The sequence below is a fragment of the Acipenser ruthenus genome, chromosome 18, assembly GCF_902713425.1.
Source record: "Acipenser ruthenus chromosome 18, fAciRut3.2 maternal haplotype, whole genome shotgun sequence".
NCBI lineage: Eukaryota > Metazoa > Chordata > Actinopteri > Acipenseriformes > Acipenseridae > Acipenser > Acipenser ruthenus.
Genome location: NC_081206.1, coordinates 19,178,381 through 19,189,129, shown reverse-complemented (window position 1 = coordinate 19,189,129; position 10,749 = coordinate 19,178,381). Strand labels below are relative to the sequence as shown.

At 38.9% G+C, this 10,749-nt stretch overlaps 1 protein-coding gene across 2 annotated transcripts; it reads left to right on the top strand.

Moving 5' to 3' along the window:
• The first annotated feature begins 1,226 nt into the window (after window positions 1-1,226).
• LOC131698642 (NGFI-A-binding protein 2-like) lies at window positions 1,227-10,474 on the top strand. 2 transcript variants are annotated; one of them, XM_058991424.1, is made up of 10 exons: window positions 1,227-1,753; window positions 2,754-3,490; window positions 3,734-3,867; window positions 5,241-5,292; window positions 5,775-5,925; window positions 6,624-6,836; window positions 7,455-7,562; window positions 8,335-8,516; window positions 8,951-9,149; window positions 10,032-10,474. In XM_058991424.1, exons 2-10 carry the CDS (start codon window positions 2,765-2,767, stop codon window positions 10,142-10,144), a joined length of 1,878 nt encoding a protein of 625 aa, XP_058847407.1. In that variant the 5' UTR covers window positions 1,227-1,753; window positions 2,754-2,764; the 3' UTR covers window positions 10,145-10,474. The 2 variants fall into 2 exon arrangements, with proteins under 2 accessions (XP_058847407.1, XP_058847406.1); XM_058991423.1 differs by having other exon boundaries at window positions 1,227-1,768.
• Window positions 10,475-10,749: the final 275 nt, after the last annotated feature.

Here is a 10,749-nt window from a genome sequence, read left to right as displayed (position 1 = left end):
AATAGTTGACTTTAGAAACATTTTTAATGGACCTATTTATGACCAGCCTTGACCAGTGAACAGGGATTGTATGGAACACCCATATGTACACATGGAAAACCCTGTAAAAATGACAATGCAAAACTGTCACGTAAACTTTTATAAGAGCCTTTTATGTAGCTTACTTTGTAAAGGTTTTTTTTTTAAGTTTCGATGGCTGAAGTCCACCATATCTTATGAGTGAAGCCAGTGACATGCTTTTAAGAGATGGCAAATTCAATTCAAATGAATGTATTTTGTATTTATAAGAAACGTGCCGAGGGCCTTCTTCAGTGTACGCTTGCCTAGACTGGTACAAATTCAGTGTGGCATCTATCACCCTTGACAATCACAAGGTTCTTGGCAGAGCTAATATGAATTGTCACACACAGTCATTCTGCACTGGTGGGACATGTATAATATTGGGGGTACCACTGCACTTCTGGGACAGATTTGTATTTAAAATATTTTGCTTATATTGAAAGAGGATACTTGTCTATTCAGGGATACCAAAATAGTGAGCAATGGGCCTGAGTGGGAAAAATTGGGCAAAAAAAGTCCCATCCTTAAATGCATAACAATCTGGGGAGCCACTGCACTTGTGAGATGGCTTGATCATGTAATATTTTGTATATATTTAAAGCACTTGTGAGATGGCTTGATCATTTTATCTTTTGCATATATTTCAAGAGGTTAGCTATTCAAAGATACCAAAATATGTAGTAAGTGAGGGGTCTGGGTGAGATAAAAGGGGCAATAGATATTTCACCCCCAGTTCTGTTTCAAGACTGGTGACTATCATTTTGACTATGTAGGCCAGCTATGTACTGGCCTGAATAATGAACTTAATTACTCAAATTTTTTTTTTTTTTTTTTTTTACTTTTTCAATATCCTCTATGGCATATACTATGGTGCTTTTGCCTGAGTTTGGAAGATGTCAGCCATAAACATACTGAATGTGGCTGTTGGAGCTCTGAATCGTTTCTGCACTTTACTATATATATATATATATATATATATATATATATATATATATATATATATATATATATATATATATATATAACTATTCTATAGCATTCGTCTGTATCTGTAAGTGTTTAGCTTTAAATAGTCCCCCATAAAGCACTGCTTTAGTTACAATTTCAACGCGCATGTCAAAAATTCTATATTACAATAAAAGAACAGCCCCCCGCGTTGTGCTCCCCCACCCCCCGTTTCATAAACCTCATCTCGACTGGTAGAAATGCTGTTTTTCGGTCAGATGGCGTCCAGGCGTCCGCCCACGGTTCTCTCATACATATCAAAAGTCCGTCAGTGAGAGTTGCAGAAAAGATAGAACTACCAGTAAAAACAACTAGTCAATAACAATAGATGGGGAAATAACATAAATCATATTTATTATTATTATTATTTAAATACATCCAAACTGTATGGACAACACAAACCAAGATACAAAAAAATAACAATCAACCAAAGTCTAAAACGTAATTGACGCATAAAGAAAGACAAAGACGTTGAAATTAATTACACAGACTGGAAAAGGACAAGAGGCCGATGCGAAGGGGCCTGTGTTAAACAAAAAGTAAATCATCTTCTAATAGAAGAAGTAAAACAATTGCAAGAAGCAGTCGGAACATTTGCACGATTTGAAGAGGGGTATCTCAGACAGTTAGCAACAAACAACCTGGTACTCCCAAGTCTTCGAACCTGCGCAAACTGGACTTCTAAAACGCAAGTATTTTTTAGGTGTGTTTCTTTCAAAATTGTATTTTTTTTCTCGAATTCAAATATGAAAGTCGTCTATTAAACGATGCTATGTTGACGATGTTCATTATTATTTTAAACTCACTTAAACGAGCGCTTTGCATATTATTTATTACTTTGGACATAATTACGTTGTATGTAGAAAAGTGCTTCTTTTGTTGCTTGCAAGCGCATTGGCGTTGGTTAAATCACAGCTGCATTGTCAAATGGTAAAGGCATTCAGACGACATGCATGATAATCGCATGTCTACGTATATATTCGTCAAGGTGAAAAACAATAATCTTCCCACGTATGACCGCCTATTGCTTTTCAGCAACCAGCACCCACATTAATATGTCACTTTAGAATGACTGTCGGTGTGCTGTGCGGAGCTGAAAATACTTATCCATTATTTAAAAATATACTTGGTAAGGGCATTCTTTAGCATATGTAGTGGAGGTATTTGGTGGTGACTATCTGTGCCTGCATCTATCTCTCTTTTAATATGTCACTTTTACAGAGAGAACTGCTCAAGAAGTACTGTACATTCTTTAGCACAATGTATTGAGCAGATCAGAATCTGGGTAAATAAAGCTGTGTCTGTTGCGTTTTGTTTACTTGCATGTTTCATTTTATTCTGTACATGCTGTGGGTATCTTTTTCATGGTCACACTGTGCAAAGGCAGATTTAGAGAACACATTTATAATAACTTGATTTATAAATTTATAATAACTCTGAATGGTAAAAAGCAGGTAAAATTAGATTTGAAACAACTAACTATATTATTTAAACGATCAGGAGCCACAAGTTTGAGCCATAAACTGTCCCTTCCCTATAAATGCATGAACAACTTGTTAGGAGCAGATTTTGCACTTATTCATTTAAAAAATATAAACAAGGGGTGTTCTGAAACCCAGCACTGGGTGCAGGACGAAGATAACAAAACTGGTCTCTTACTATACGCCTTCCCTCTTCCTTGGTTTCAGGTAGAGGGACCATGTCAATACCAAGAACCCTGGGCGAGCTTCAACTCCATCGCATCCTCCAGCGAGCTAACCTGCTCTCCTACTATGACACCTTCCTACAGCAAGGGGGTGATGACGTGCAGCAGCTGTGCGAGGCTGGTGAGGAGGAGTTCCTCGAGATCATGGCTCTGGTTGGCATGGCCACCAGGCCTTTGCACGTCAGGAGGCTCCAGAGGGCACTGAGGGAGTGGGCCACAAACCCGACCCTTTTCAGCCAACCTCTCCCCAATGTGTCCGTCAGTAGCACATCTGTTGCCAAGAGCTGTGACGCCGTAATGGGGAGGAGATCTCTTAGAAACCCTGGAGACAACCAGGAAAGGCTTAACAGTATTACCAAAAGCCCTGAGAAGCTCTTGCCTTTCCAACAGTGGAGTGGGAGGCTCTCCCCGGATCCTGACAGCAATAATGAAGAAGAGCAGCTGTCACCCCACTTCAGCCCGGATGGGAGTCTTGAACTGGATTCCATCAAGGCCGTAGCAGACATCGTAGAACGGCTGATGAAGACTGTGCCGCGCGCTGACCCTGGAGAGATCCAGAGCCTACTAAAGCTCAATAAGAAGCTGGCCAGGTCGATGGGGCACATCTTCATCATGAACCCCCAAGACCCTGCCAAGGAGGAGGAGATCCGAAAATACAGCCTCATCTACGGCCGTTTTGACCCCAAGAGGAGGGAGGGGAGGCAGCTAAGCCTCCAGGAGGTACATGGTGTAGGAAGGAGGGGTTAATAATTTAGAGTTGTTAAACGTTTTCCAGGTGTAAATGTTTAAAATCTTTTCCTAAACATTTTACCATTGTCAAAAATATGAAATAAAATTGGTAAGCTGTAGTGTATTATACAGAAGAATCTGTGGAGTGTAAGGTTATATTTAAGTAACAGCACAATGGTGTTGTATCTTGTGTGCATCATGGCTGAATCCATGTGTTACTCCTCCTTGTTTTAGCTGACAGTCAACGAAGCCGCAGCCCAGTTCTGTATCCGTGACAATGCTCTTCTGCTACGGAGAGTGGAGCTGTTCTCATTGGCTAGGCAGGTAGCCAGAGAGTGTGCCTACAACTTCATGCTGAAGCGTGCTAGGTGAGTCTGATTAGTCTTGCTAATGCACATTTGCGGCTTTTGACGCTACTTCTTCTATTAGGCCCATGAGCACTTACAATAAGTTACAGTAAGACATTAGACCACGCAGACCAAAGCAGCCGCAATAATTGAGCACACACGGAAGGCAGAAAGGGAAGCACATGCACCCCTCATGCGTAAACATGGTTAACTTACTGTAGAATTTAAAGCAAAAAATCGTCACCAAACTGGTTAATGTTATTGAAACACTTCTTTATAGAATAAACGTTGTTTTGAAGCGTCAAGTATTTAAATATTTCATTTATTTATTTAAAACCAGGTTCTGGTTTTGTTAATGCAAACAGTGTAAAGCTGGTAGTTAACCTGTATCAGTGCTTTAGTTGAGTATGTTAGAGATATATTACAATAAAACAAATTGTTGTATTGGATTTATTTTCCTAACTAGGATTGTTTTAATTTAATACTGCTGTTGTGAACTGGCGAATTCAGCTGTCCAGCTGAGCTGAAAACCAGCTGTAGCAAACGCTTAGAAAATGAATGCAACAGGACTCAGAGTTCAAACCTCATACATGGGAAAGGCTGACAACATCATGTAACACTTGAAGCTGTTTACACTTTCAGATCCTGGCGTATTAAACTAATTACCCATCAGTCTCGAGTTCTCTCCACAGTAATTTCCCAGTACTTGACAAAACGTCTTTAAATGTAACTTAATTATGGAAAGCTGGCTTCACGCCTCCACTGAATCACACATGAAAATGTCTGTCCCTCGACCCCGATATACAAATGAACTCATTTGGAGTTAATGATTTGATTTTGCCCTGCAACAGAGACACAGTGGTGGCATGTATGCACAACATGTATGCACAACAGGCACAGTGTTTCAACCTTACATCTTTACAACCGCTCATCCAATTCTAATTAAACTTGGTACGGACATTCCTTAACACAAGTGAGGGTAGAAGACATACTTCTGAATGAGTATCTGGGGAAACCAGATACTCTAGATTTGGCTTATGTAAGAGTGGGTTATGTAAATGTACTGTAAAAGATAACTGGGAGATTCCAATAATGACAGCTTAAAAAAGATTGTAACTTATTGAAATAAGCCTGCACCAATCATTAGAGCTCAGAGACATAATCACTCCCTTCTATTTAGCCAGGGCCTCGTCAAAGGGGAGACTGCCAGTTATGCAGAATAGTGACGTGGTTAGTGGTTTCTGCTATTCTCCACTGAGTGTGGGTTGAGAGCAAAGTCATTCTACAGACCTGATACAAGTTTAAACTCCAGTCACTGAGGTGAAAGACATCAGCTCCATGGACCAATTTTGTAAACCAAAATTTGTGTGTGTGTTTAATTTTTGTTTCTGTAGATTGAATCCTGATGAGACCAATGGGCCACAGTTTAAGAAAATAAAACAAGAGGTAAAAATGATCAGGTGGAGCATCTTACTGTACACCCTTTTATTATCCTCTGCTGGGGATGAAATCCTCTGCAAAGGGCATATAATGTAGGTGGTCGTTTCTACGTCTGTTACTCTTCACAGATTTCTCCATATATCTGGAAAACAGTATCCAATTGTCATGAACCTTGATATTAACATTATCTAGCATATTTATTGAGAGCATCACATTCTGGGGGTATAGGGTGTTTCTGTTGTCCATCTGTCTTTGTTACACTTTTTTTGCATATATCTGGATAATCTCTTTACATGAAACTTGGTCATTCTTATTCTGTACTGCTCTACATACTGTTGATGTGTGTCATGGTCATCAGTGTTCTTTATACTGATGGCTTTATTTTGAATGTACAGCTGTGGTGGGGGGGATCAGTGTTACTGACATACTTGTACTGAATCTCCATTGTGTTTTGTTGATTGGTCTGTTTGGCTCTTGGTCCTTCACAGGTCATGGTGTTCGAGTGTGTGTCTTCCTCTCATGGTATTAATGATAGCAGTAGACACACAGGTCCTGAGACTGCTCCTCTGGGGTACAGGCAGGGGTCAGAAGATGACATCTGCAGTTTCCCTGGGGAGAGCTTCAGTGGGAACCCACAGGGTATGGCGCAAGTGATTAGTAATGGCATTTCTACACACTGAAAACACTTTATAGAGTAGCAAGGCACGCTGCCTGCAAACAGGCCCACACAACTGTGATCAGGCTACAAATGAAGACCACTTAGGTAGGACTGTCAGACATTGATCTGAAAACCAGATGATGAAGTCCTAAGCGAAGCAAAGGAAGTTTCATGTTTAAGGTGTGTCCTGAATCTATAGTGTAGTGGCAGAGTCAAGGTGAAAGTACAGTGTGGGAAACTAAACTATTGAAAAATGATAAGGGCTTTCCAAGAAATGTGCTCATGAGAGGTAAGAACATGTATTTTAAAGCTTTGGTTATAACCCTTTAAAATAAAGAGATCAGAAAGGGTTGCATTATCAGATAGTCAGTCACACATTTCTCCATGGTATTGAATCTTTAAAGGTTTGAGCTGAGATTTCTTTGGTGGACGTGTCTGTATCTTCAAATCTCAGCTTAAACTTCCACTGTTTCCTCTAAAACCGGGTTTGAAGAACAATAAACAGCTGTATTTCTCCATAAACAATGATATGCTCAAGTGAGCTGTGGGCAACAAAATAGGCCTTTTGTGAAACTCAACTTGAAAACAAAACGCTCAAATGAATAAGGACAATAAAAAATATATATAAAATGACAATAACTTTAAAGAGCTAAAGACTGACTGCTGCCTCCGTGTTCAGGTTCAGGGTCTCGCTCCAGCCTGGCCTCTTCCCCCTGCCACCCCATCGATACCCCCAGTGACCCACCTTTGGACCTCCGCACCCACGGCTCCAGGAGCCGAAACCACCCACAGCAGACCTTGATGGACGAGGGAGTCGGATTGGCCATGACTGGGTCACATGACCATCTTGGCAGGGACAGCCCTTGTACAACAGAGAATAGTCAGACAACAGGTAAGTCCGGAGATTAAAAACCCTTCTAAAAGTGTACCACAGTGTTTTTGCATGGTAATTCTGCAGTCTTCCCATGCCTTTTCCATCGTATACTAGGCATTTACCATATTTTACCATGGCTTGCAATTTTTTTGAATGTGCTTATGCTTTACCATGCTGTCACTATGCTTTATTACACTTTGCTATACTTTTACTATGGGGAACTTTTATAAGGGAAGAATGATTATGTACAGGGAAAAGGTTTCCTAACAGACAGACACACATTTCCATTGACTGTAAGGTCTTTTAGATGTTGAACGTTACAAACAGTGACTTATTCTATCAATGTAAGTAATGAACAACGCACATAGAATGTATGTGGGTTGCTCATTACTTACATTGATAGAATAAGTCACTGTTTGTAACGTATGCGTAGAATTAGGCAGGATTCATTTTCATTCAGGAAAAGTGATGGTTTGGGTATGCTTTTGATGGTGTGCAATTATGAGCATACAGTGTTACTTGTTAAAAAATGCAAAGCCTGTCCTATGTGTCTTCCTTCATGCATGCCTTTTATGTCCACTTAACAGGCAAATTCAACACAACATTTTGGTGACGAAGAAATTCTCTCTATTTTAGAACATAATGAAGATGAAAATGACCACATGCAGACACTTAGGGAAGACACCAGAAAATTACTCAAAGCAGTGGCATCAGTGAAGGCAGTTGTATCAACATTTCAGCAAGGTAAGAATTCATTGTTAATATTTACTTTCTAGTATATTTAAATGGTTCAGTTCAGATGTTGTATTTGACAATGAAAGACAGGTATGCTTCAGCTTTTTTATCATTACTAAGATTTGTTATATTATGGATATCTGTTTAATCTCCTGATAAATGTCATTACTACGAATAAACCCTGTCAGGGATACTTAATTACATTAGATGTCTGAATTAAGCACACGTACAGAACTAGATGAAATTAATAAACTTAATGAAAACTTGAATATACTAAATAAAATCCAAACTTCAGTGGAATGTGACTGAACCTGGAGAATTTAGTGCTTCAGTTATGTATTAATTTGGTACTGAAGCTAGTCGAGTTTTGAGTAAATGTACTCCCACTTTTATCATTTTCATAAGTATAAATCTCCTTTTTATTTTGTACATGTTTCAACAGAAAAGTGGTATTAAGATCCACTGTTTGGATCTTTAAAATAGACCCCACCTTGTCTATTTCACAACATGATAGCTACATGTATGTGAAATACACTAATTGTTTCATTAACAATGTAAATATTAAATACAATTAAAGTAACAAAAGCTCCAGTTTCACACCTTTTATTTTATGTGCTACATAATTGCTTTGAATGTTTTTCTCTTAAAAAAAAAAAAAAAAAAAAAGTGAAAAATATTTGCGATGTGAAAAAAAAACCAGACATCAACAGCAGCAAATTATTATTGCTCATGTTTTTCTTTGTAGAGAAATGTTTATAAACGACATGGTTTTTATTCCAAGATATCCCTGCAATGATCCGGAGGGCTGTGTTTGAAGCAATGAAAGTAAAATACCCTGTTTGCCACAATGAGCCAACAAGATACACCAAGCTGGGACAGAAAGAAAATGAGAAGGTCCAGGACTCTGGGCGCTGTGTCCCTGCACCCTACAGCTGCATAATGAACACAAGTGAAGAGCGCAAGGTAAAGAACAGGAAGACTTCTGTACGGGTGCCGTCCTCATAAATGATTTTACATTCCATCCCTTCTAAACAGTTTACTATTTTGCATTGCGCAACTACAGAATCTGTGCCGCGAACATTTGCTTTTTAACATTTCAGGTGCTTTTTTTTTTTTTTTTGCTTAATGGAGTTTGTAGATTTAAATAGTTTATATCAAAAAATGAATTGTGCATTTTAAAACTCCTAAACATTTTTGATTTGTAAATTAGCAATGGCAACTTTTCTTTTCATTAGAGGAAAACTAGAACATTTGTATAACTAGACCATTTTAGTAAAATATAAATAAATAAATAAATAAATAAATAAAAACAAAAGAGCAATAATAAAGTTATTCTGTGTGTCTCAAAACAAAGCCTTCATGGTTTTTTGTTTTATTTGATTGTTTTCACTGCGTAGGGCATTCAGGCATTCATCAGCCCACAGAGGCTGCTGGAATCGGAGCGATGTGCTGATTTCAAGAAAATGACATGCAACCTCATGAAGGCTGTATTTACAAGAGAGGAGATCTTGACTAGAAGTGTAACTGGAAGACGAGGGAAAGGAATGGACGAAGCCCGGGAGGCGCTGGATGCTGAGAAAGTTCAAGCAATCGTGGGTAAGAGAATCTATTTTTTTTTTTTTTTCATGTGAACAGTGTTGACTAACATCTTTAAATTCAGAGGAGAACAACCCTTATCACAACTGTAAGGTTCATTTTCTTAACAATAAAATAGTCTGGACAAAGATGATCAAAACTATCAACATCTTTATTGTGAAAATATCAGAGAACAGATTAATATTGGACACAGCAATGGAGATTGCCATTCAGTGGCTTTAGAGTAGATGTTTCTCTACGCTGTCTGTAGATGGTATTTTCGCCTGTTTATGAGCTTCTATGAGCCCTCATGGCATTAGTGAGATGGTATTTCTGAGCTGGTGTCAGTGTAGATGTTTAGTTTCTGAGCACAGTGTCACAGCAACATGCCAGCTTTACGTCCACATTTCAAGACTACGTGCAGAAAATCACATGTGTTACACCCAAAACCATAACCCCCCCCTTACTCCTATCTCAGCTCTCTTAAAAAGAAACACATTTGAATTACTTGTACTCTGCTCTCCTCCTCCACTGTCTCCTCTCTCCTTCTCCTCACTATCTACTTTACAAGCTGAGTGTCACATAATTCAGCCAGCCATTCATCCCCTCCTCCAGGAATGAAGACTAGCCATTTACACCCAAGGCCAGAAAAGATAAACTAAGCCACAGAATGTTTGAGGCCAGCAGAAATAAGGGTGTGTTAATCTAGTATTCTGAAACCCCAAACATTAAGCACAAACATAGTTTCAGTAATCTCTAGTTATTTGCCTTTTTAAAAGGGCACATGTAAATATTTAGAATTTATATAAAACCTTACACAGCCCTAGCCGATTTAATGTAATCAATAAACACTAGTGAACAAAAAGTGCACCAGCCAGTTGTTATTTTTCATTTCCTTCACAGACCGAGTAATCAGCCGATTCCCTCACGCTGACAGAAACATGGTCATAGCCAAGATGGGACAAAAGCTTAAAGATGAGAGGATTGCAAACGGACGCTCGTCATCCAAGGACTGATGCAGTGAACTTCTATAATGTAAAACACTCACTCAATCATACAATCTGTGGAAAACTGAAGAAAAAAGGGGTGATTTCATTAAAAAAACAAAAAGGCAGCACTCATTTTTGTTTCAATTTTTAAAGACTTTTTTAAAAAGATCTGTAGACATATCTGTCTGTTTATTGTCCCCTGTCTGTGGGCATCTTAATCAGGGGATCTCTGTCTGTTGCATGTTTTTACATGTGCATTGAGTTTAGTTTTACTCAAAGAAATTCTCTTTTTATTTTATATTCACGTTTAATATTGCACACATTTTTGATGAATATTTAAATGAATATTAACATATGCTTTTGCCTTACCTTGTATTTATTATTATTACTTTTTTTTTACTGTTGGTTACATGCAGGAAGGTGTATGTGTAAAGCAGACCTACAGATTTCTCATTCACGCCATCTCTAATGCTGTTCAGTTATCGACATGGAGACGGTGGGGGTGGGGGTGGGGGTGGGGGAGGGAGGGATTTTACTGGAAACCCTCTGAACGTCACTGCCAGGCCAGCAGATGTGCAGAGCTGGGTGTGTGGGTGCAGAGAGGCTAGTGACTGTGAGCATACAGGAGAACA